The sequence below is a fragment of the Furipterus horrens genome, unplaced genomic scaffold (assembly GCF_987537825.1).
Source record: "Furipterus horrens unplaced genomic scaffold, mFurHor1.1.pri manual_scaffold_4, whole genome shotgun sequence".
NCBI classification, from domain to species: domain Eukaryota; kingdom Metazoa; phylum Chordata; class Mammalia; order Chiroptera; family Furipteridae; genus Furipterus; species Furipterus horrens.
Window position 1 is genome coordinate 124043376 of NW_028327174.1, and position 27147 is coordinate 124070522.

Sequence of the window (27147 nt, forward strand, 5' to 3'; positions counted from 1 at the left end):
AAAAAACAAACAACTAGAACAGGAATAGATATGGAGATCATATGGAGGGTTATCAGCAGGGAGAGGGAAGTGGGAGAATAGGGGAAAAGGTGCAGGGATCAAGAAGCATAACTGGTAGGTACAAAATAAACAGGGGGACAATAAGAATAGTAAAGTAAATGGAGAAGCCAAAGAACTTTTTGCATGACTGATGGACCTGAATTAAGGGGCGGGGGGATTACTGGAGGGGAGGTACCAGGCAGAGGGTAACAAAGGGGGAGAAAATTGGGACAACTGTAATAGCATAATCAATAAAATATACTTTAAAAAATTACACATTTGCTGGACTCAGAAAAGTAAACAAGCTCTGAGTGGATTTTTGGGTAGGTGACCCGATTCCATATATCCTAAATATAAGTTAAATCCCATTCCTGATTACCCTAATGTAAGATCTGCATTAGATCTGCAATACTCATCTACACCAGTGTATTTTTAACACTGTAAATAATGAACGAGATGAGAAAGTTAAATGAATACCTATAATCTAAAAGGCCATTATTTTAAAGTAAAACAAAGCAATTCATACTATGGTTCCAACTATGCTTAAGATGACTGTGCCCTAGCCTGGTGGGTCACTTGGTTGGATCATGGTCCCCTACACCAAAAAGGTTGCGATTCCTGAGTTTGAGCACATATGGAAAGCAACTGATCGATGTTTCTCTCACTCCCTCTCTAAAAACAATAAACAAATCCTCAGGTGAGGATTAAAATAAAAAATATAAAATATATATGTATATAAAAAACAGGAATGAAATGTAAACTATTGAAATACTAATGATGAATGTAGGGCTACAGGTGACATTTCTTTCTAAATCTTTTTAATTTTTATACCATGGTTGTTATGTTTTTGATAGGAAAACAAATGATAAAGGGTTCAATAAGGTACATGTACTTTAAGCTGTAAATTAAAATAAAATTTTATTCAAAGAATCTTTTAAAATTACAGCATGTTTATTCTTATGCTGTTAACTCTGCCAAACTACAACTTTGCCATATGAAGCATAAAACACTTCAAAAATCTGACTGTAAACCACATTTTAAAAACAAAAGCAGTCTTAACACACCTCAAATTTTAAATGCCAATGTATTTTGTCAAAGTACATAGCTTATATCAAAAAGAACATTTTAAATATTTCTACAGTAAAGTTGTAATTTCTTAAATTTTCAATTATACAAGTAAAAAATGTCTGTGAATATAACTATTATAGTTAACAAAAGCTGACCAGAGAAAAACCATACTTTTGAAGGCCTTAGATTTTACTATTTTTGAATATATTTTTTAAATTCTTACTGCCTTTCCTTCTTTATGTAATTTCATCAAATTATTAATTTCCCAAGACTAGTAAGTGTTGTTTATAGTTCATTAAAGTCATATTTGAGGAAAAATCTAGAGAAAATGTTGAAACCTAAACCAAGAAAATTCAATGCTATAGTCTCTCTTACTGTGCTTATAAGTGCTCCAAGTTAAAATTCTATGTATCAGATTACAAATTCTTAGACCATTACAAATATTAATTTTCTTATTACAGAAACATCTTTCAAGACTTGTAATTCACTGTACTGAGGATTACATTTATAAAGTATGTCCTCATCATGTACATTATTTATTACCATCATCTTTCAAACTTTCGCTCCTTTTCAAGACATTTACATCTCTCCCCTTCCCCGCTGCTACATATGTGAAACTGGCTGCAACACATTGGGATTCGGGAAGAAGCCTACATTTTAGAGTGTTTAAACTATATATGTAGGCTACTTCTTCAATTCAAAGAAGAAATAAAAAGACACTGAAGAGTTCATGTTGTCCTCTATTATTCTGAGGTTTACGCCAATTAAGCAATCCATAAATTTTACCAAGTTATGCATGTTAGTTACCACTTAAACAAAAGCTAAAATAATGGAGGTTTATGCCTACATAAAGGAGGTGAACTGCTCAGCTCTTGATTTTTATGTTCACACTTCAGTACATAAAGTGGTATTTAAAAACTTCATCTATTTGGAAAAATGGTTTAAAACCACCACACAAGTTAATACATGTGCAGTTAAAACTATTCCAGAAACTTATTTATTTGAGTAGCTAATATTTTCTGCAGTGTTTAACTGATAGCTAAATTTAGTGAGCATAAAACAGCTTGGCATGTTACTCTGAAAAGCAAGGTAGCTTTATGCACTGACAATATAAATAGGAGGCTTTCATTTGCTAATAATTCTAAACAAGCAATACAATTAAAATTTAGTGTTTGCTAACAAAAGATCTAAAACAGTTCACTACAAAACCCCGCAGATGTCCATTTTATTAATAAAAATCCAAGTGCCAAATCTCATTACAGGGCCCATATTTAAAAAAAAAAAAAAACAATTACCAAGTTTACCTAGACTTTGCAAGATTAATCACTCAATTTCAGCAAATGAGAAATATGAAATGTGCAAAAGTTCCCAAGTTAACAAGAAAGGGATGACAAGTGCTTTTCAAACCTAAACATCATAGTAAGTTGTAAAGCCTCATAAAGATAGAATAAGACTAATTTTACTCCAATTTTTAAAATTCTGAACTATTACGCATCATACCAAGATCCTCAGATATTTATTTTTCTTCCAAAGTCTGTAACTTAGGACACCTTCGAAAATAGTCAGTTTTCCACTTCTCTAGTATTGTTAGTCACACTATTTTGCAATTTAAAAATATACATCTTACACACACCTTACATTTTCTTGCTTACATCAGTGTTTACAGTATTGTTAAACATACTAATATACATTGTTAAAAATGATCTTATAAATAATCTATCTTAACCTTCTTTGGCTACACGTTCCATTCTGTTTTTTCATAAAAGTGTCTTATTCAAAAAGTGCTTCCTGTGAGAACTGCTTCCAATGAATGCATTAAACTTGCAAAATCTAGCTTCCCACAATACGTAGTTTCCTACCCTGTACTAGAGGTCCCATATTTACAAAATATTTTAAACTTTACAACAATCCATTACCATATTTTAAAAAGTGCAATTCTCTCTCACCCCATATTCTGGGGCAATGACATTCTTCATCAATTTCTACAGAATAGCAGCCTATGATAAGCAAATAAGGTGCTTAGCTTATGCCCAGGGATCTATGTTTAAAGTACGCTGGGCAGTACTTTTTGTACAGTGGAAGAGTCAGTGTGCAGGCTACTGGCGCAGTGGCGCCCCCGTCAGGTTGGCGAGCTCTATGAGAGCGAGGGCTCCATGCAGGCGCTCCCGCTGTTCCTGCAACCGGCGCTGGGCACCATTCTTCTCATCGTCCTCCTCATCAGACTGAAGGTATTCCAGAGGGTCCTGCTGCTCCTGATCGGCCTTCTGAGCGAGCTTTCCTTTCAAGGTGGGGGTGCGCTGCTCTCTTGTTTCCCAATACCTACGGGAAATTCATTTGCATTAGTTAAATGGTATACGTGACATTTTCAAATGTTTACTTTACCACGGTATTAAATGTGTTTTGGTTTAAAAAGTTATAAAAGTGATTTCACATATATCACATATCTTTCTCAATACAGAGGAAACAATTTAAGTTCAAGATGTTGAGGAGCATTCTCAGATTTCCAAAATCAAAAACTGACAATGCTGGGTCATACTCAACCCTCTAATCACGTGTTTTTGCCATTAAACTATAGATGCTTTAAAGATCATATGTAAAATGTATAGAAGTACAGAAATAGTAAAACAAATAACCATTAGGAACCTATTTATCCTACCCACAGAGTTAACTACGAGAAACTTTAAACCCACAAAATATGAATTACAGGTTAATCTGTAACACATAGAGCTTATTAAAAAATTTTACTTTCGGCCAAGATGGAGGTCTAGACAGACACGCTGGGTCTCCCTCCACAACTAAGAAGAAAAACAACTACCTCAAAACTAGAGACAACCAGAAGTCCCAAAAATCAAGCTGCATGGAAGTCGAACAAACAAAGATATAAAGAAGAAATATTCATCCAGACAGGTAGGAGGGGCGGAGCTGAGTGGAGAGAACGCGGTGGTGTGAGTTTGTTGTCATTTTAATGTTCATAGTTTTGATCCTCTTTTTCTTAAATGTGTCCCTTTAACATTTTATTTAATAAGGGCTTGGTGATGATGAACTCTTTTAGCTTTACCTTGTCTGGGAAGCACTTCATCTGCCCTTCCATTCTAAATGATAGCTTTGCTGGATAGAGTAGTCTTGGTTGTAGGTCCTTGCTTTTCATCACATTGACTACTTCTTGCCAGTCCCTTCTTGCCTGCAAAGTTTCTTTTGAGAAGTCAGCTGATAGTCTTACAGGCACCCCTTTGTAGGTAACTCTCTTCTCTTGCTACTTTTAAGATTCTCTCTTTATCTTTAACCTCTGGCATTTTCATGATGATGTCTTAGTGTGATACTCCTTGGGTCTAGCTTGTTTGGGACTCTCTGGTGCTTCCTGGACTTGTATGTCTATTTCCTTCCCCAAATTAGGGAAGTTTCCCTTCATTATTTTTTCACATAAGCTTTCAATTTCTTGTTCTTCCTCTTCTCCTTCTGGCACCCCTGTGATTTGGATGTTGGCACGTTTATAGTTGTCCCAGAAGTTCCTAAGCCTCTCATTTTTTTCAATTCTCATTTCTTCATTCTGTATTGGTTGACTGTTTTTTCCTTTATGTTCCAAATCACTGATTTGAACCCCAGTTTCTTTCCCTTCACCATTGATTTCATGTGGATTTTCATTCATTTCACTTAGCATAGCTTTCACTTTTTCCCATCTGAGTTTGCCATCCTCAAGCATACGTGTCCAGTCTGTGAGCATCTTTATCACCAGTGTTTTGAACTCTGTATCTGTTAGCTTGGCTATCTCCTCAATGCTTAGTTCTGCCACTGGAACATTGATCTGTTTCCTCTTTCGGGCCATACTTCTCTGCCTCAACTTGACATCCTCCTGTGTTTGGCTCTGTGTCTTAGGTAGAGCTGTTGTACCTGTTACTTTGTAAGGGGCAGAGCCTTAGGTGTTTGTCAGTACAGTTGGAGCTGTTCCACCACATTGTAGTGCTGTATGTGGGGGAGGGGTTCTAAGAGGGAACAATGCTGCTTGCTCTGCACTTGCCCCTTTTCCAGGCACTTCTCCCACTTCTCATAAAGGACTGGTGCCTCTAGTTGTTGCCCTGGTTTTGGTTCCCAGAGTGGGTGGGTCTGCAGACCTTCTAGGACCATGGGGGGCCCCTAAACAAACAGACTCTGCTGAGAGACCAGCAGTTTCTTCCTCCACCCCAACCCCCACTGGTTTTCACAGTCGGAAGCAATGAGGCTTTATTTTCCCTGGTGCTAGAACTGTGAGATGCATGGTCTGGTCTGGTCTGGTGCTAGGAGCACCACTTCCCAGGTATCCCTCCCGGCTTTTATAATGTGTTACTGCACTTTTGGCCAGCTGTCCATAGCCTCGCCACCTCTGCCACGTTCATCCTCTCCACCTGGCTCCACCCCTCCTACCACAGGATGAGTATTTCTTCTTTGTATCTTTGTTGAACTTCCAATGCAGCTTGATTATCTGGAACTTCTGGTTTTCTCCAGTTTTGTGATAGCTGTATTCTTTCTTAGTTATGGAGAGAGATGCAGCGTGTCTACCTGCACCTCCATCTTGGCCAGAACATGTTCACTATCTTGATGGCGGTGATGATTTCACAGATATATATGCATACGTCCAAATGTATCCGACTGTATACTTTAAATATGTACAATTTATTCATATGTAAATTATATCTCAGTAGAGCTGTTTTTAAAATAAGATATAAAAAAGTACAACTACTAGATGTCAGGAAATCCAGACTACTCAGACTGGAAAAGTTTTGGGAATACTTGGATGTATAAAAAAGAAATGCAAGCAGTTCATGATGACTTGAAGGACAGTTACAAAATGAGACTGGCAAAAGGTAAGTTTAGCTAGGTCCACTGGGCCCAGGTAACAAAGAGCTTTGAATACCATAATAAAGGGTTTAGGCTTCATACTGAAGTTCACATTAGCATTTTAGAAAGATTTCTCTGGTGGCAGCATGGAGACTGGATTGAGAAGGATGAGGGACTGAATCTGAGAGTTAAGGAGGCAGGCTCCATCAGTTAGTCACTGGGTAGATGGGAAAGGATAAAGACAAGGATGACCAAGAAGTTTCTGGCTTGGACAAAGTTAGAGATAACGTGGCAGTGGAGGCCAGCCAGGAGGAAGAAGGAGGCAGGAAGTGATACACTAAGCAAGACAGATATAATCCCTGCCCTTATGGAGCGTACAGTCCAGCAGAGAAGACAGACACTAAATGAATAAATAACTATATATGGTGAAGGTTTTGAAAAAGAAAATATAGTGTTATAAAAGCATTTATTAAGTGAGTTTAAGCTTGTTTTGGGAGTTGGTGAGCAGGTTAGGGAAGAACTCCCTGAAGTGATGTTTAACCTGAGTATAAAATGAAGAAGGAGCCAAGTAGCTAAATGAAGAGGGAAGCGAACATATTCTGCAGAGGCAGCAGTGCACACAAAGGACAAGAAACCATAGAGAGAGTGGTGCTAAGGAACCATGAGCCCAGATGGCTGGAGACAGTTTCACTGCCAGAGGGAAGAAGAGCTCCACCAGCACACTCAGGGGTTCCAGACTTTATCTCAAGTGCAGAGGAAGCTGATAAAGCTCGGGAGTGGCACAGTCAGCAGCTGGTGATTTGTATAAGAGATGACTCTTTAAATCAAAATATCTTTAGAAAAGTTTTTTAATACTGCTTATCCCCCACACACCTTGTTGCCATTAAAAAAAAATTAAACTGGGTGCTCTTTGGAACTGCAGAAGAACGTCTCTCTAGATATAGCTATATCTACATATATCTGTGTCTATAGAGATGTGGTTTTATGAAGAGATATATATATATCTAGATAGATATCCCTGTAATAATCACATGTCTAATTCTAATATAAGAAAATGAAGAGGGGTTGCACTAACAACAAATTAAATATGTATAAAACATTCTTTTAAAATAGCAAAAACTTTTGCTTTTAAAATAAATTATGGTCTGGGCACTCAAGACTAATATCATATAGTAGTTTTCTATCACACAGATCCTAATAACACTTCTAACAATTCTGTGGTTTAAGAAAATAAAGCAGCATTTCAAGTTATTTTATAAAATGTGTATAAAAGCTACTTATTTTAAAAGGCAGAACTGTAAAGTCCCCAGCATCAGCCCATGCACTGGGTGGGTATTCTGCAGTGGACTCTAGGGAGAGCCTTACTTTGCCAACCACTGGGCAGCAGCTTGGTTGTCCACAGTATGGTGCTTACTGAGAGCATCAGTGGGCTCCTCCCGCTTCAGCCGGGCATAAGGGTGCTTCGGACAATGGCGGTTTGCATGGGTGAATCTGCTAAGGCAGCCTTCAAAACAGAGGAAAACACTCATCAGAATCTGGACATCCAGTAGAAATGGAAAATGTTCAGTTTCGCTGATAACCAAGAAAAATAAATTAAGATGATGAGATTTAGCATTCTATAAATTGGAGGAGGGAAAAAAAACCCTAAGTACAGTATTTTATCAATGTTAGTAAGGGGCAGAGGACAATGGCTCTTTCACCTCTTGGTCATCACATTATAAAGGCATTCAGCCCTACTGAAAAGTGACTCATTGGCATGAGTCATAAAAATGTTCAAACCCTCTGACCCTGGAATTCTATTCTTGAATCTATCAGAAGACAACATCCCAAAAGATAAATAAAATTTCAAATAGGAAAACATGACCCTCAACTTTGTTGGTAACAAATTTTTTAAACAAATTAAATATTCAATATCCAACAATGAGGCAATCATTGTGTATAGCTGACCCCTGAACAACATAGGGGTCAGGGGCAAAAATCCAGATATAACTAGCATATGCGTAAACAAATTTACTAGATGAAAAAGCCTATAGACATTTGTAACCACTGACAGTAATCAATAAAACCATAAAGCTACAGAACAAATGGTATTTAATTTCAATTATAACTGCATAAAAATATGCACACAAAAAATCCTAAGAAACTATGATAAAAGACTAAGAAAATCACTTAAGAAAAAACGAAATTACTAATCGTGGCAGTGTTAAGATGGTAAAATTTCCCCCTTCACTGAAAGTATAGACAATAATATTCTTTCTTCGGTTTAACAGTTAAAAGTTTAAAACCAGACTAAAAGCTTATTCTAAAGGCTGTAGATTTTTCTACTGCCTACAACTGGATATAGCATTTTAAATTACCTTTTAAAATTTTCACCTAAAAAGAACACTTTATTTTAAAAAATCAATTTGTTCCCAGAAATTGAGCATGGTGTTTTCTAAAATCTTTTTTTTTTTTTACGATTTTATTTATTTATTTTTAGAGAGAGGAGAAGGGAGAAAAAGAGAAACACAGATGTGTGAGAGAAACATCAGTAGTTGCCCCTCACATGCCCCCAACTGAGGGCCTGACCCGCAATCCAGGCATGAGCCCAGACCAGGAATCAAACAAATAACCTTTTGGTTTGTGGAATGATGCCCAACCCACTGAGCCACACCAGTCAGGGCTGTTTTGTAAAATCTTGATCAAAAAAATCCTCCCAAAAAATTCAAGCAAAAGATATTTTAACTACTAACTCATAACTAGTTATTACATAAACTTAACTCCTAACATCATACCATTTTCTGAACAAACAAAAGGTTTCTCTCCGGTGTGAAGACGCTGATGCGTTTTGAGCTGTCCGCTTTGAACAAAGGCTTTTCCACAGTCTGGGTAGTCACACAGGTAAGGTCTCTCACCTAAGTAGAAAAATGTTATATGTTATTTCTGAGACAATAAGGTGAGAAGAAGGGTCAGTTGGAGAATATCAACCTTTATATTGATCATGACTCCAAACAGCAACAAAACAGATCAGCCTCTACAAAGCCACAAGTGAAAATGCAAAAGAGACAGCACTCTCACAATACCAAGTAGCTATCCACTTGGAAGCACAATGTTTTCTTTAGCCTTGAATTTTTAGGTACCCAGGTTCAAATCCTTGAAGTTATCATCTTCAGTTTATCCCACATTTTTTCTCCCCATAATCCAAATCACAACCTCTTGCCAATTTTTTAAAATTTCTCCCATTCCTACTTCCCGCTGCAACTTCCCCTGGTTCACTGGCAGCTCCTCCACTTAGAAGCCCTGGTTGCCCACTAGTCAGTCCACCTGCACAACACTTCCAAAGCAGCTGGCACAGAACTCTTGCTTTCATCATAGCAACTACCCCCTTAAATCATCTAAACCCCACTACACTCCTCAGAAAAATAAAAATTATCTGCTGACTTCTAAATGGTCCCCTAAAGTTTGTAATGTAGCTACAGGGTTAGGGGGCAGGGTTTATCTTTACTTCATTCCTGAGATTCATTATAACCAAGAGGCAGTTCTTTATCTTGTTCTACTCCTTGCAAACACTACACCTTCTCTGCCGATTCAAATCTTCTCAATCCTGTAGGCTCTCATGAAACTCCTTCTACCTTCAAATAATGGAGCTCTGTATCCCCTCACTAACTCAATATCCTATGTTGTTTATGTATCATGGTACTCTCCTTACACAAAGATGCAGAATACCTTTATTCCATTTCAATTCCTATACCCAATACAGTACTAGGCTGGAGAAAGTGTTCAAAAATGTTACTGAATCATAATTACTTCTTGAAAAAATATTCTTTGATTAACAATTATACTCTGGTTCTTCCAATAATGACTCAAAGAACACTAACTAGTCCTCCCTAAATTTCTCATTATTTAGAAATGTACTAAATAGTTGTGATAGTTGGACAAATTCATAAAACCCAGGAGATGGGGAATTATTTAAAATAGTAAGAGAACAGCTTTATACAAAGCACATACTATTAGAACCTAGCTATGGCATGGGGATCTTGGGCTCAGTTTACTGACATGCAGTGTAGTAGGCAGATGCCTGTAAGCATCACGTCAGGTGACACACAGGTGGGTGACCACAACTGGGACTCAGGGATCTTTTCATTATGCCACACGGTCTTGAAGCTTATCTACACTGGCAACACGTACTCTACAGCCTGTGAACCAGTTATTTGGGAATATTTCAGACTAATTAAATTTTTTTTAAATACAAAACTTCTCAAAATCAGATATTCACTAAATTATTTTTACTAAATTATATCTAAAGTCAAAACTTCTTGGCCACCACAGTTTATAATTTAAAATTTAAACTTCATGCTTTTTCAGGGACTCAGATAAGAAAACTATATTCTAGCACAACATTAAAATATATATTTTGAAAAACTAAAAGGAGAGTGATAAAATAACAAAGAAAAAGAACTCATGCACAAGAACAACAGTGTAGTGATTGTGGTGGGGAGGAAGGGGAGTGGGTGGAGGTGGAAGAGGGGTAGAAGGAACTGGTAATGGAAAAAATATTATAAAAAATGAACTTTTAAAAAAACTAAAAGGAAAAAAGAAACTGGTAATCACTGTAAAAACAATAGAAAAAATAGGGAACTAGAGTTAAAAACCCAAGTTCTAAACCAGTAGTGCCCAACAGAAATAAAGTATAAACCACTTCTAATAGCCACAGATAAAAAGAAAAATGGGTGAAATTAATTTGTTGTAAAGATTTTTATTTACTTTTAGAGAGAGGTGGGAAGGAAGGGAGAAAGAGAGGGAGAGAAACATCGATCTGTTGCCTCTCGCGCAACCCCAACTGGGGACCTGGCATGCAAGCCAGGCATGTGCCCTGACTGGGAATCAAACCTGTGACCTTTCCGTTCACAGGACAGAGCTCAAACACTGAGCCATACCAGCCAGGGCTGGCTGAAATTAATTTTGATAATATATTTTATTTAAGCCAATATATCTAAAATATTATCATTTCAATATGTAATCAATATCAAAAATTATTAAGGATATCATCCATTTTTTTTATACTAAGTGTATTTTACATACATTGCCCATCTCATTTTAGACTAGGCACATTTCAAGTGTTCAAGAGCCAGATGTGCTATTATAATGGCCAGCATAGCTCTAGACTTCAGGATATGAGTGCCTGTAAGGCAGTTGCATTTGGTTTTAGGTAACTCGGTTTCCTCATCTGTAAATTATTAGATACCATGATTAGAACCATAAGCCTCCTCCTGAGGCCAGCTTTCTCTGTGGAAAGAACAAGGAGTCTCTCTATATTACTTGTTCACTTTCTATATATTTTAAATGCAAGTATAATTTCTCTACACAAATAAATGAGTATGTCAGTTTTGAAAATAGCTACCTACAATACATTTAATTCTGAAAAATTATACTTCACCTTAGGTTTAATGGCTAGGTCAAACACTCATGCAGATTGACGGCTCTAGAAATTTTACTAAAAACTTGACAATTACTATTTTAGTGTATGGTCTGCAAATCAGTTTAAATTATGCAGACAAGTTAAGGGTATATTAAGTAAAAATCAGATAGGTAGAAAGATCAAACTCAATTCAGCAATAAGGTTCCTATGATTATTGGATTAATTACCCTATAACTTTAGAAGTCATGTGATTCAGAAAGCCGTATCTCCCCACCAAAAAAGAAAGCGATTTACTTGTCATTGTAACAGTGGAAGTCTTCCTTCCTCTGTTGCCCTTGGGCTAATAGTCCCTGCTACAGATATGATAATTAACTACACAATTCTACTTGAGGCTTAAGTTCTTCCAAGAGCAGCCCCTTGCCATGGAGTGTGCTTCCCCTAATCCTCAAGGGTGGGAAATGTGCACAAAGTAATGCCTGTTTTTCAAAGATTCACAGAAGTCTCTAAAACTGGACTCAAATCAGCAGGGGTAAGGGCGGGGGTGGGGATCAACGGACCAAACAGGAACAAAGGGATTGAGAAATTTCACTCTTCTTTGGATCCATTTCAAGGCCTACCTGTCTAGTCTATACCCACCCCTTGCCTCACCCCTCCTCCCTTCCAATTCCAGACTCTTGGGGGGAAGTCAGGGGTGGGGGTGGAGGAGGAGGGGGATCACCAATAAAGGAAAAGGACTCATGGGCAGGGAGAACAGTGTGGTGATTGGGGGGAGGGGTGCAGAAGGAGGTGGAAGAGGGTATAAGGAGGATAATGGTAATGAAAAAAATACAATTAAAAAAAAAACATGTATTTTAGAACTACTTCTCTCATCTTCTCAAGCTAGATCTTCTTGATCAATAAACCTTTCTTCACTTCAAAACTCTGATCTATTGAAGTAACGGGCACAGGAATCTTGGTCCTGTAACATACGCAGTGCCTATTTTTAAAAACTACCATAAGAATATATAAGGCAACTAAAATATTAATTTATAAGCCCAAACATCAAATCAGCTTTCAGTTAGGTATTTCTAAAATGTGCTCAACTTACCAGTATGAGTTCTTTTGTGAGCCTGGAGTGATTTCTCCCGTGGAAACACCCTATTACAGATGTTACAACGAATTCTGCTGGACGAATGCTCTCCTTCATTTATTAAATCCCGGACAGTATCTGCTCTGGGTCTACCACGTCGAATTCCATCCTGTTAACAATTTATATAAACATTAATATATTTCTTGGCCTCCACTCATTAAAGCAAAATATCATAATCAATAATTTTTAAAATCTTTCTTGAGTGACATTGTTACAGAGTGGGGATCTCCAAAATTCCCCAGAGCCTGCAGGTTGGGGGATGGGGAAAGTAAACAGCTTTCAGGATGCCTTCACATGCCCGTGGCTAGTGGCTAAGTGTCTTTGTTACACAAATGGCTTTGGTTCCTCCAAGGCCCCAAGAAGATGTGAGGGGTTTTGGACCATGGAATGGTACACAAAGAGCACACAGAGCCTATAACAAGGTTCTATGAATGGTCAGAACTGGTTACCATGCCCACTGAGTTACAAGACGCAGTCAGGGAATTAAAAATAAGCGGCAGACATTTTTTAGCAGGGTTCTCCATGAGGTTTTGAGAAGAGGTTCTCCATGGGGTTTTAAGAAGGAGGCTCTCTATGCAGTTTCGAGAAGAGGAGAGGAAAGGAGATCCACACGGTTTGCAAGGAAGGAGGAGAACACCATGCGGCTTTGAAAGGAAGGGGAAAACTCCATGCAGTTTACAAGGAGGCTGGGAAGTCCAGGCAGTTCTGCATTAGAAGCTGGCAGGCAACACAACACAGGCAAAACCTCCCCAATCAGGATTGAATGATTGGCAGCTACCGGTAAAGCTTAACTGTGTCTAAGAAGTAAAAAGACTATTTCTAGCTTTTCTAAAACTAGCCTGGTTTGGTAGGGGGAGGCAGAACTATGTGTTCATGGGTGTTTTAAAAGAAAATAAGACTTAATGGCAAAAATACGCAAATAATCTAAATCTATATAGCCATTAAATAAACAATTCTTTTTCTTTTCACTAAACTCTGGTATTGAGAGTTACGCTTCTGGCGGCGGGCAATCAGGCCCGTAATAACTGAATAGCCCATGGGTTCTGTTTCAATTGGAGCAGCCCATGGGTTCCGTTACAACATCACCAAAAAATGGCAGAGTAGTAGTTTCAAGGACCCGTCCCTCCACAGATCACTAAAAACTTCAGCTGTCACGATCATCTTCGTCACAACTCCAGAAAATAAGAGATTTATAGCAACTCAGAACAATGAGTTAAGAAAAAGGCAACTGAAAAAGTAGGGAGGCTTTGCAGCAGTTTTTACTTGCCCTTGCCCCTCTCCCTCCTACAAGGTGGTCTTGAAGACAGCAGCTTTCATTCTCAGTGTGGGAACCTACTCCCTGGTTCCAGAGAGCAGAGTCTGATTTGAAAGAATTGTGTCTGATTTGACCTGAGGGGGGGGGAGGGCTCCCTGAAGGGCTGAGGCAAGGTACTTGTCTTTGTTTTGTCTAACTTAGAACTCCCAGGGTGGAAATGTCACTACATAGAGCTCAGTTAAAAACCTTTGTGAGGCAAATGACAACTTGCTGCCACCTGGGGCAAAAGAATTCAACTGAGCCAAAGAAATATACCAAGAACCTGGGAGGAAAAACTGGGAGAGTTTCTTTGGGAAATTACGGCACTGAAAAGTGCCCATGAATCCTAAAGATAGGAATTTAGAAAGCTACATACTTGCCCAGGACAGGAAGCATGCTCAGAAAAGACCTGAAAAGTCACTAAACTTTCACCTTTGGCCGATTGTAGACTCTGCACAAGCAGGAAATTAAGGCTAAGGAAGAGTTGTAAACAGCAGTAAAAAAGAGCTACAGCACAGAGCCATTTTGCAAAAATTGGAAGTTTTTTTCCCTTTCTTTTTTTGGCTCCAGGCATTCAAGATCTCTCTCAAAATATGAGCTGACCTCAAGCTAAAAAACAGACTTTAGACAACAAAATAGTTTACAAAAATAGTCTCGAAAAGTTGCCAATCAACTAGAATCCACAGCACACAATAAAATCAAATTCTGAGGAGGGAGAAGATTATGATTTCGAGAGTTACCACATTATAATATTCAAAACATCCAGATTTCAAGAAAATACTACAAAGCACGCAAAGAAACAAAAGTATGCCGAGGTTGATCTGCCCCACATTGGGCGCCTAATGAGGCTGAGCTGCCTCCAACGCCACAGGCTCAGTTAGAAATTACTCTGCCCAGCAGGTTTCACAACCACGGTGACCAAACTTATCCAGGACACTGTATTTAGTCTGCGGGGGGGTGGGGGGTGTGTGTGGGGGTGTGTGGCTGTTCCCTCTACTGGAGAAGGCACAAGACCTCCATCCCTCATGTTTTTTATTGAGAAGGGTACGCATTGGAGATACAAGGTCAAAATTCATAAATCATCAATAGCTTTTAGGCGCCTGGATTACAGCTGACAAGTATCAATATAGAGGGCACAGGGACCAGTCTGTGTCAGGGTCTACTCAACATCTTGACGCCACACTGGCATTAGGTGCAAGGTTTCATATATTCATTGCTCGAGATTGTTTATATAGTTAACTAAAAGATAAGAAAACCAGAGTAAACTCCAAAGCACAATAAGCATTCTTTAAATCCAATTTCCATGGAAACCCTCTGAATGGCCTTCAGTCCTGTCTCCTGCACAGCCTTCCAGTGTTCTGGTGAGACTTAAAAAACTTCCCGAGGATGGGGAAGCCTGGCTCACGGCTGGGTCTACAATTCCTGAAACCACAAGGCGCAGTTCCCCACATGGTCCATATATACTTTTGATAGAAAAAGACAATGAAGTTAGTAGACAAAGACTGTAAAAGGACAAAGAAATCAGGAGAACACTATTTCAACAAATAGAGAACATCAATAAGGAAACTGAAATTATTTTTTTTTTAAATTTGGAGCTAAAATGAAAATTTTCTCTGCAGAGTTTTAATGGCAGATCTGAAAGGGGAGGAAGAAAGAATCAGCTAATTTCAACTTAAATTATCAAGTTGAGAAGATAATTAACATAGCCTAAGACACCTGGAAAATCATGTGTTAATTTAGTCTGCAGGCTGCTATAACAGAATACCATGGACTGGTAAACTTACAAACAACAGAAATTTATTTCTCATAGTTCTGGAGCCTGGGAAACCCAATATCAAGGTGCCAGCATGATCATATAAGAGCCCTCTTCCTGGTTCATAGCCAGCACCTTCTTACTGTGTCCTCACATGATACAAGTAGAAAGGGATCTGTCCAGAACCTCTTTGCTGAGGGCTCCCACGTCCTAAGCACCCTCCCAAAGCACCTCCTTACATCATCATCTTTGCAGGTCAGGATCTGAACTCACAAATTTTGGAGGAGGGGATAAAAACATTGAGACCAAGAATACCAACATACACATAATTGGAGACCCAGAGGCAAGAGAGAAGGGGACAGAGAGAATATTTGAAGATATAATGGCTGCAACCTTCCCAAATTTGATAAGAGAAAACTCTATAAACATCCAAGAAACTCCATGAACTTTAAGAATAATAAACAGAGATACACTAAGACATATTAAATCAAACTATCAAAAGACAAAGACAGAGTATCTTGAAAGTAGCATGAGAGAAGCAATTCATCACATACAAGGAGCCCACAGATAAGTTCATTAATAGCTGATTTCCCAGGAGAAACCATAGAAAGCAGTGGGATGACGTTTAAAGTGCTGAAAGAAAAATCAAAAGTCAACCCAATCTTACATACAACAAAACTATCTTTCAAAAATAAAGAAATTAGCCCTGGCTAGTGTGGCTCAGTTGGTTGGAGTTTTGAACTGTAACCAAAGAATTACAGATTTAATTCCCAATCAGGGCATATGATCCTGGGGCCGGCAACCAACTTATGTTTTTCTCTCTGCTTTTCTCTCTCCTTTCCTCTCTCTAAAAGCAATGAAAAAATACACTTTAAAAAACAATTTTTTTTAAGAAATTAAGCATTCCTACACAAATGCTAAAAGTGTTCATTGCTAGGAGACCTTCCCTACAATAATCTAAAGGTAGTTCTTCAGGCATAAATGAAAGGACAGGAGACAATGACTCAAAGCTAGATGAAGAAATAAAAAAGACCAGTAAAAGTAACTACATTATATCAGAATTATTGTATTTATACCTCCTCTTTTCTTTCCCACAGAATTTAAAATTCAAATGCCAGATGTATTAAAAATTATAAATCAATATTAATGAGAACACAATATAAGATGTAATTTGTGACAACAATAAACGGGAGGAGGTACAAAGCTGTATAGGAACAGTTTTTTTTTAATACTATAGAAGCTACGATTGTATTAATGAAAATGGTACCTACAAAAAAAAAAAGACATCACTTAAACAAAAAGAAGTTAGTAATGGAGGAATTGAGAAACAAAATAGGTATATGACATATAGAAAACAAAAATCAAAATGGCATAAGTAAATTCTTCCATATCAGTAATAACTTTGAATATAAATAGATTAGCCCTGGCATGTGTGGCTCAGTGAACTGAACACTGGCCTGCCATCAAAAGGTCATATTCCTGGTCGGGGCACATGCCTCAATTGCAGGCAAGGTCCCCAGCTGGGGATGAGCGAGAGGCAACCAACCGATTGCTGTTTCTCTCCCTCTCTTTCTCCCTCCCTTCCCGTTTCTCTAAAAATAAATAAACAAAACCTTTAAACAGATTAAACTCAATTGCAGGCAAGGTCCCCAGTTGAGGATGAGCAAGAGGCAACCAACCGATTGCTGTTTCTCTCCCTTTCTCCCTCCCTTCCCCTTTCTCTAAAAATAAATAAACAAAACCTTTAAACAGATTAAACTCTCCAATTCAGAGGCAGACATTAGCATAATGGATAAAGTAAAAGAATGGAAAAAGATAATTATAAATACACACATACCTAACAACAGAGTCCCCAAACTATATGAAGAAAAAGTAGCAGAATTGAAGGGATGAAGACAGTTCAAAAATAGCTGGAGACTTTCACTTGCAATTAATGGATAGGACAACTAGATAGGTCAACAAAGATATGGAACACTTGAGTAACACTATAAACCAACTTAACCTAACAGTCATATACAGAACATTCCACACAGAAACAGCAAAATACACATTTTTCTCTAGTACACATGGAACATTTCCCAGGATAGACCATATGTCAGGCCACAAAGCAAATATCAATAAATTTTATAAAATTAAAATAATCCAAAGTATCTTCCGTGACACATATGGAATTAAACTATAAATGTATGACAGAAGGAAAAACTGGAAAATTCACTAATATACGGATATTAGACAACACATTCTTAAACAGCGAATGGATCAACGAAATCACAAGGGAAATAAGAAAATACTTTGACATGGATGAAAACAAAACACGACATATGAAAACGTGTGGTATATAGTTCTTGGATTGGAAGGCTTAATATAAGACAGCAATTGCTATCTAAAGTGATCTATGGATTAAATGCAAGCCCTATCAAAATTCCAAAGGCCTTTTTTGCAGAAATAGAAAAAAGCAATCCTCAGCTCATACAAAAATGCAAGAGACTCCAACATCCAAAACAAGAAGACACACTTCCCTATTACAAAACCTACCACAACGCAACAGCAATCAAGATAGTATGGTGCTGGCATAATGAAAGACATAGACCAATAAAATAGAATTGAAAGTCAAGAAAAAATCCATATCTATGGCCAATTAATTTTCAACAATGATGTCAAGAACACTCAATGGGGAAAGAATAATCTCTTCAACAAATGGTTCTGAAATAACTAATTTCTACAAGTAAAAGAATGAAGTTAGACCCTTACCCCACACAATATATAAAAACTTAACTCGAAATATATCATGTATCAAAATGTCAGAGCAAAAAACTATAAAACTCTTAAAACAAAACAGGAATAAATCTTCATGACTTTATGGTTGGCAATGAATTCTCAGATATGGCACCAAAACCATAGATGACAAAAGAATAGATAATTGAGGATAGTTGCACTATTATCATAATATATCTACTAAGGGTCTAGCATCCAGTACATATAAAGAACTTTTACAACTCAACAACAAAGACAACCCAATTAAAATATGAGTAAAGGACTTGAATACACATTTCTCCATAGTAGCTATACAATACAAATGGCCAACAAACCCATCAAAAGATGCTCATCATTAGTCATTAGGGAAATACAAATCAAAACTATAATGAGGTCAATTATACCACAATAAATGTCAAAGAAAAGGAAGTAATTTAAAAAACCACAGTGAGATTCTACTTCATCCCAACTAAGTTATATTTAAGAAAAAAAGAAACAAAATTAAAGTGGGTTTTTTTGTTTTGTTTTGTTTTTGTAAGGATATAAAGAAAACAGAAGCTTCATACATTGCTGATGGGAGTGTAAAGGGTTCAATCACTGTGGGAAACTTTTAACACTGTGGTACAATGTACATATACATATACAATGGAATGTTATTAAGCCATAGAAATGATACATGCTACAAAGTGGATGAACCTCAAAAACAGTATACTAAGTGAAAGAAGTCATATACTAAGGGCTATATATTATATCATTTCATGTAATGAAATATCCAGAATAGGCAGGTCCATAGAGACAGAAAACATATTAGTTTTTTTCCAGAGACTAACTGTAGCAAGGAATAGGGAGTGACTACTTAATTGATATAGGGCTTCCTAGGGTAATGAAAATGTTTTGGAACTTGATATATAGATGGTGGTTGCATAGCACTGTGAATTACTAAATGTCACTTAATTACAATTTAAAATGGTTATTTTGTTACATGAATTTCAGCTAAATTAAAAAAATAAAGGAAGTCTGAATAACTATGGGCTTTAGTTAGTAATAACGTATCAATTCAGTTCATTAATTTAAACAAATGTACCATACGAATGTAAGATGTTAGCAATAGAGGAAACTGGGTATATGGTTTATGGGAACTCTCTGTACTATCTTAATATTTCTATACATCTAAAACTTACCTAAAATAAAAATTTACTTGAAAAGCTCAATCTCAGCATAGATAAGTTAACCTTACAGAATAAATCATATTTAAAAAGTTTTTAATTTATTGATTCTAGAGAGAGAGGAAGAGAAACATTGATTCATTGTTCCACTTATTTATGCATTCACTGACTGATTCTTGTTTGTGCCTTGACCAGGGATCAAACCTGCAACCTTGGCATGTTGGGGTGATGTTCTAACCGACTGAGCAACCCCGCCAGAGCCAAAAACTTTCTTAGATATTAAAATCTATTTCCACAACAGCCAAGAGGTGGAAGCAATCTAAATGCCCACTGTCAGATGAATGGGTAAAGAAAATATGTTACATACGATACAATGGAATATTCAGCCTTAAAAAAGAAGGCAATCCTGCCATATGTTACAACATGGTTGAACCTTGACAACATTATGCTCAGGGAAATGAGCCAGTCACAAAAAGACAACTACTACATGATTCCACTTAACTGAAGTAGCTAAAGGAGTCAAACTCTTAGAAACAGAAGATAGAAGGGTGGTTGCCAGGAGTTGTGGGCAGAGAGAAAAAGAGTTCAGTGAGTATAGTTTTAGTTTTGCAAGATAAAAAAGTTCAAGAGATCTATTGCACAACAATGTGTATATATACATAGTTAACACTGAAAAATGGTTAAGATGGTAAATTTTATGTTGGGTTTTTTTGGCCACAATTGACCAAAAAGGAATGTGCAAAGGTACTGTGAAAGGTTATATTATTGTAAAAATATTCACTGCCCCTCTCTCAGTGTGAGCACCCATAGGCCACATAACTTGCTTTGACCCCTAAAATATGAGTGGAAATTTCATGCATGATTTCTGAGCAAAAGCTTCTAAAGACCACCACATGGTTCTCGAGTTTCCATTTACAATGAAGCTTAGAATTGGCAAGGTCCAAATTGAACTCAACTTATTTATGTTTAAGGCCAAATTAGCAAATCAATTTGGCAATTATTGCTGGTTATCAAACACTTTCAGCTTCACCTCCTTTACTCCTTGGCTTTAATCCTCACTAGCTTCATTTAGCTCTATAGTCTTTCTTGATAAAATTGTTCACCCAGCATCAGCAAAGAGGGATCTGACCATGAGTAAAATTAAGAGCATCCACTGCCATCATATATTGAGCCACAATAACTGTACAGATTGTTGCTGGTTATGGTCATATCACAAATAATTTTTTTAAATATTTTTTTAAATGCTAAACAAATATAGCACCTATGATCCATAAAAATAGGCGATTCTGTTAAGAAATGGAACATGAAATCAGGTTAATTAAAAACCTTGGTGATAAAACTCCTCTGCCACACAAGAATCCTTTTCCTAATATTAATATTTTTATATACATAAAAACATATTATTGACTATTACAATTTTATTTTATTTTATTTTTTTAAGAACTAAAAATAAAATGTGTTTCTTGAGGGCAAGAGGATGCAAACAATATAAAAATCAAAAGTTTACCTGGCTTTTTATCTTTAATTTAATCTTTATTGTATTTTTTCCATTACCTTTTAGTCCCCTCATACCTCCCCACTTATAAGGCTTTAATTAAGTTTTCTTTCTCTTGTCAAATGGGGGTGGAATTTTATTTGTACATTTTCTAAGGGTCCCAATTTGCTCATGAAATCCTTACACAGGGGGAAGCTGTAGGGCAGAGATTCCTTAAGCAGCGCATTGGAAGAACTCTTATCAGGGCAAAGAACTGCTCAGTGCTGCCTTCTTCTTCCCCTTCTGCTTCATGTGTACCACAAAACAGTCATCGCACACGATGGTGAGCCCAGCAATTAGTGAAAAGCAACTCTGCCATCTCAGCACTGGTCCAGGTCCTTCATTAACTTGTTCAGGGCCACAGGGTAATTTTGATTTTCCAAAAATCCAGGGAATTTTTTTTTCAGGAGTACTCTCAGGTCTTCCTTTGTTAACACGTTGCGTACCAGGGAATTTAAATGCCTTTTAGAAATGACAAGAATTCTCACTACCCGTATGCAATGTATTAAGTAGCCATTATCTCCAGCAAGTTTGTAGAACGTGAATATCATGGTTTCCATGGCATGTTCCATTTGAGATGCCATCTTGGTGAGGTCTTGGCCAGAGGCACAGCAGGATCACTAGGCTAGCTGAGATATGCAGCTATTACAATTTTAAATAATGATTACTTAATTAACATCAAAATTTTAATATTACTTATTAATAGTCTATGTTTTTGGTAAAAAAATAAAATAAACAGGCATTTGGCTGCTTCCCAGCAATTCTAAGATCTTGCTTCAGCTACAACCCATGCATTTATATTTACCAGATGAGAAATGGAAAGCTAAACAAAACAACATCCGAGCCATATACAAGTAAGGCTTCACTAAGTGCATTCTATGAACTAAGAAAATTAGGCAAGGTAAGAAAGCAAGCACTTAATGCCCTAAATCAATGAATAAAGAGCACCTTTTAACTATACATATAAAACATAAGCAGTGCTGCTTAAAAAAGGATTATTTTCATTTTGGCCATAGCAGTAAGAAGCTACATTTTGATGATAATAAAGTCTCATCAGCAACCAAGTATACCTACAGCCTAAGAGAAAAATCTTGCTAAGACTGCTTGATTTGCCAGAAAAATTTAACAAATTCTAAGACACCACATCAGTATTATGTGGCAACTGCTGCAAAATAAGCTACTAGAAAGAAGCTAAATGATTAAACTACTAAAACTGCATATTTCAGTAAATTTCTTTTTTTTAATAAAATTTCTTTTTTTTAATAAAATTTCAATACCTTCAGAAGGTAGCTTACTGACTTTGAAAGTGTTTTCTAAACTAATTCATCATAAATGTTTTGAGTTCTCAATGTCAATAACTAACTTTAAAATTATTTTTTGCCCTGATTGGGTGTCTCAGTGCGCTGGGCATCATCCTACCAACTGAAAGGTTGCCAGTTTGATTCCAGGTCAGGGCACATGCCTCGATTGCGGGCCAGGTCCCTGGTTGAGGGAGTACAAGAGGCAACCAATCAATGTTTCTCTCACACATCGATGTTTCTCTCCCTCTCTTAAAATAAATAAAAATAAATAAAATCTTTCTAAAAATTATCATTTTTAAATCCTCACCAAAGGACATTTTTCTCATTGCTTTTGGGGGGGAGGTGGAGAGAGAAACATTGCTGTGAGAAGCATCAATTGATGGCCTCCCCTTTGCGCACAACCGGGCGTCAGATCCGCAACCCATGTATTTCGTGCCCTTACTGGGAATCAAACCTGCAGCCTTTTGGTGTATGGGATGACGCCAACTGAGCCACACTGGCCAGGGCTAAAATTCTTAAATAAAATTCAGGATATTTCTCACCCTGGCCGCATGGCTCAGATGGTTGGAGCATCATCCAGAACACCAAAAGGTTGAAAGTTCAATTCCCATTTAGGGCAGGTACCAGCTTCCTTCCTCCCACTCTCCTGCCCTCTCTCTCTAAAATCAGGGAAGACATCCTCAGGTGAGGATTTTTTTTTTTTTAATTGGAGTTATTTCTCAAACCACTTGGTATAATGTACACATTTACCTAGGCTTTAGAAAAGGTTATATTCAAACTTGGTATTCATGTGATTGCTAAAAAAACTAAAAGTCCTTGACACATTTTTATACAAAGTAAAATTCAAAAAATCAAACACAACCTAGAAGGAAAAGAAAAATGGGACTCAAAAATAGGCATATGTACATTGACAAGAAATTGAGAAAATGTAATTTATCATATTTCTGTTTTTGAAGTCAGATTTAAATCTAAATTTCCTATGGCTCCCATAGCTTCATCCTAACTCTTCCCCACCTTGGCCTATCTGCAAAACTTTCCAAATCTTAATTTGAATTACTGTCTGTACCCTCATAAAGCATCTCCAATGAGGCATAGATAGGTATAAATAGTATGTGGTAAGTCTACTTGCATTAGGTTTATTTTAAAAATATAATAAACCCCTAAAGGCAATTCACACATGATATACACAGGAGGAACCCCTTGTAGAGATTAAGAGCAAGGACTATGGAAGGTTCCAATCAGTTCTGCCACTTACCATGATGGTAACTAAACTTAATCTTGGGGACTCTTTTCTCTAATTCCTCCTTCATCAGGTAAACAAGGTAAATTAGGAAAAGAATTCAAAACACTCTAAGAGCCTAGCATTCACTGTGCCAGGCAATAAATGGTGGCTACTATATTAACATGTTATGTTTAATATGGTAGTAATTACTCTGTACTAATCAGCTCTTTGTAAGGCTGTGCGCAGTCTAGATGATTGAAGTGTTTACATGATAGAAAGGCAACCGAGGATAGGCAGCTGGCAGGTCCTGAAGGGTGAATGTTATCTGAAGCTCAGCAGAGAAACCAAACCACACAGGTCCCACAGTAGAGAAGTAACCTCTTGGGCACAAGGGCGCAAGATGGGAAGGCCTGAAATACCTTATGGCAGAGGAAAATCAGACCTGCTCCCTTACCTCTCAAAATCCCACAGGAAAAGATCTAACGTTAATATGTAATTATACCCGCAAAAGTGCTAAGCAATCTTGCAACGAGGAATCAAAATAAGTGGGTAGGTGATGCATGTTCTCCCCAAAGGCAAGGGAGGCAGAGTTGGAGAGGAACAAACAACAGAGCAAGCAGAAGCTACTACCCAGTGTGCAGGACCCCAACACCTCCCTTGGGAGCAGCAGCAACAAACAGACAGCAAATTAACACAAACGCTGTTCTCAAACCCATAGCTGTTGTTGCCTCTAACCTACACACTGAGAAGGGGATAGCGGGGCATATGTTACTGGCATCAGCTTTATTACAGACTTGTCTTCCGTCTTCCCAAAAAGTGAGCAGATTCGGTCAGCATGATTCACCCATGATGCACACGGAGAAAAAGAAATACAAGCACTTTCAGGAAGCAAACAAAGGGAACTGGGACTCCCTGCTTTTAGTCTAAAGGGTAATAACCACAAATCAAACTATGTAACTTCTTTCCAGACTCCCCACCACCACCTCCTCACAACCCTGCAAGATTGTCAAGCTAAATTAGTGAATTTTGGGAGCTGTATTTGGATTGCTTCATTGATAAAAGGACAAGTTAAAATCAGTTCCTCTGACAATTTATCAGTTACAATATGAAAAACTGTGAGGAGGAAAAAAGTGAAATACAAAACAACCTTTTTCACTTTCCCATGTTCTTCATAACTTCTGGTATATTTTATCTCTGAAAAGAGGTGGACAAAGTGGAAATAAAACTCAAACCTATGCATTGTGCAATCAACTTTTATAAAATGTTTGTATGAAAATAAGTCTGTCAGGCCAAAAAGAACAGATTTCATTCTTCTATGATATTAATCTTCTTGGGTAATCCCAAGTTACATTGTTATAATTAATAATAAATCCAAAATCTTCCACAAGTATTTGTGCATGTATGGCTTTGCTGCTCAACTATATAATCTAATCTATGTGTTTATCCAAAAAAAGTTATGAACACAGAAGAATATCTAGGACACCTATCCATCTTACTAAGGGCCACCTAGAGATCAGCACTATAATGAACATTTCTATTAATCGACCTTTCAAATTTTTACTGAAGTGCAGATTCAAGAGTTGAAGAGTGTCAAAGCATAGAGTTTCATTAACTTGATAGTTCTTTAATAACAATGACATTAGCAATATAAAGTGTATCGATTTCCTCTGGACTCAACAGTTTCAACATTTTGCTACTGCATGTAAAATGATCAAACTTATTTCAATTTACACATGCAGTAATTGCTAATACAGATGCACTTATCCACTAGGTGATTAACTTGTTCTATCTTTGGCAAACTGCTTATTTTATGTAGCCAGTTAACAAACAGAACCTGAATAGTAACCATATAATAGCACCATTCATTCATTACATAACTATTTACTGAGCCCCTTTATTCAATATTTACAGTGTGTAAGGTATTAAAATCGAAATGTCTAGCAAAGAGACATAATCCTACCTTCCCGAAGTTCACAGTCTATAAAAGTAAGTATGTCTGCGGAGAGGCACACCGAACACATGCTTCAGGACTAGGAGCCACAGAAGCCCAACCGAAGTCCCAACTCTCCCATTACCTAGGTGCGTGACCTTGGAAAGGTCCCTTCACCAATCTCTATCTAAGCCTCAACTGCCTAATCCGTAAAATTGTTGGTTTTAACCAGGTAGTCACATCCTTCCCAGCTCTAAACTGTCTGCGAGTACGATCAAGTCGAGGTTAGCGACAACAGCGTCCCATGCCACGGTGGTCTTTCAGCACCTAGCAAAGTAGTACGTCGGATGGGTGAAAGGCAGGAAAGGCCCAACTTCCACTGCCGAAGATTCCCCGACGTCCCTTCTCTCTCTTAAGCTGTCTCTGCAAAGCAACTTTAGCGCGGCCAGATATCTATAGAGACGGAGCACAAACTGCACAGCTCCGTCCTCGAACCCAGAGTAAACAGCTCAAGGAAGCGGCCATTTCCCTCGAGGACCCCACGGTCAGCCCAGCGCTTTGCAGGGAGTGGGGACCCACCTCCTCTGTGACCCCAGGCTGAGCTTCCTGCCACTGCACCTGCTAGCAGGCCGCCTCCGGTCCGCCCGGTCGCCCCTAGCCTGCATCACGTGACCACTGCCGCGTCCACCCCGCTGCAGGGGCCCGTTTTTTGGCGCGCGGCAGTGACGTCACTGTCCTGTCACCCGCCCCTGCCCGGCAGCGGCGCCAGCTACTCCGAGTTTTAAACTCGGTTCGGCCCCGCCCCGCGCACAGCGTCCGTCAGCGGGCGCTGCAGGCTCCTCGGCTGTGCCGTTAACCGCCCGCCTGCCCCGCGCCCCGCCCAGCTCACCTTGAGGTGGCCACTGTCTGTGCTGCTCCCTTCCTCCTCGTCCTCACCCCCAGAGGCAGCAGGAGGGGGCGCGCCCCGGCCCCGAAGCCCCGGGTGCTGAGTGGCGGTGGTGGGCACGTTGGCCGAAGCGACGGCCCCCGCGGCACCGGGGCTGAGCGTCACATTATGCGCGTTCTCGCCCCACCGCCACGGGTACACCATAAAGTCGCTGAAGCCAGGACTAGTGGGAATAAGCGGCGGGGGCGGCTCCGGCTCCCCTCCGCCGCCGCACGTGGCCTTGATTGGGGTAGTTCTGATGACCGACACCAGCACCCGCTTCGGGGAATCGTGGCAGAAGATGACCGGCTGAGGCTGCGGCGGGTTGTCCGCCATCGGTGCTTCTACGCCCCTAATCATCGTCCCGCCCCGGTCTGCAGCTCCGGCGACCGCTGGCCACACTCCCTGAGCCCAAATCGGGCCCTTTGCTCGGCTCGCCCGCGCTGCTTGGCGTCGCTGGCTCTCAGTCCCGCCGGCTCATGGCAAGCAGACGCTTCCCGGAATCCTCCTGTACTGCGGCCAGAGAAGGAGCGGAGCAGCTGGGCGGGAACCGGGTGGTCGGTGCTGGACCTCAGCCCTGGGTCCCGCTCGTCCCGCTCTTTGTACTCCCCAACGGAGGGTGCAGCGAAGGGAAGCAGCGGGCGGCCTGGCTTGAGGTGACAGGAAAGCAGAACTCAAGACGCTGAACCCCCGAAAATAACAACCTGCCGCTGTGGTCCCCACTCCGACTTTTCCCGCGTTACATTTCGCGCCTGGGCGGAACCGATTGCCGCGAGGCCCTTGCCCGCTGGCCGCAGTGGCGAGTGACAGACCGCGCGAACC

At 38.9% G+C, this 27147-nt stretch overlaps 1 protein-coding gene across 1 annotated transcript; it reads right to left on the reverse strand.

The window, feature by feature from the left end:
* Window positions 1-1756: 1756 nt before the first annotated feature.
* On the reverse strand, window positions 1757-27147 carry ZNF367 (zinc finger protein 367). The gene is made up of 5 exons (XM_090275770.1): window positions 26290-27147; window positions 12405-12555; window positions 8694-8813; window positions 7285-7423; window positions 1757-3426 (listed from the first exon to the last, which is right to left on the reverse strand). The coding sequence occupies exons 1-5, from the start codon at window positions 26683-26685 to the stop codon at window positions 3204-3206; spliced, it is 1029 nt and encodes a 342-aa protein (XP_090131896.1). The 5' UTR covers window positions 26686-27147; the 3' UTR covers window positions 1757-3203.

Bases quoted from the DNA above. Each gene is read 5' to 3' on its own strand.
- ZNF367 (XM_090275770.1), bottom strand. From the start codon at position 26,685: ATGATTAGGGGCGTAGAAGCACCGATGGCGGACAACCCGCCGCAGCCT. The intron at 12,556-26,289 runs GTGAGCTGGGCG...AATTGTTAACAG, and splicing joins CAGACAGTGGCCACCTCAAG to GATGGAATTCGACGTGGTAG. The intron at 3,427-7,284 runs GTAAGGCTCTCC...AATTTCCCGTAG, and splicing joins GCTGCCCAGTGGTTGGCAAA to GTATTGGGAAACAAGAGAGC.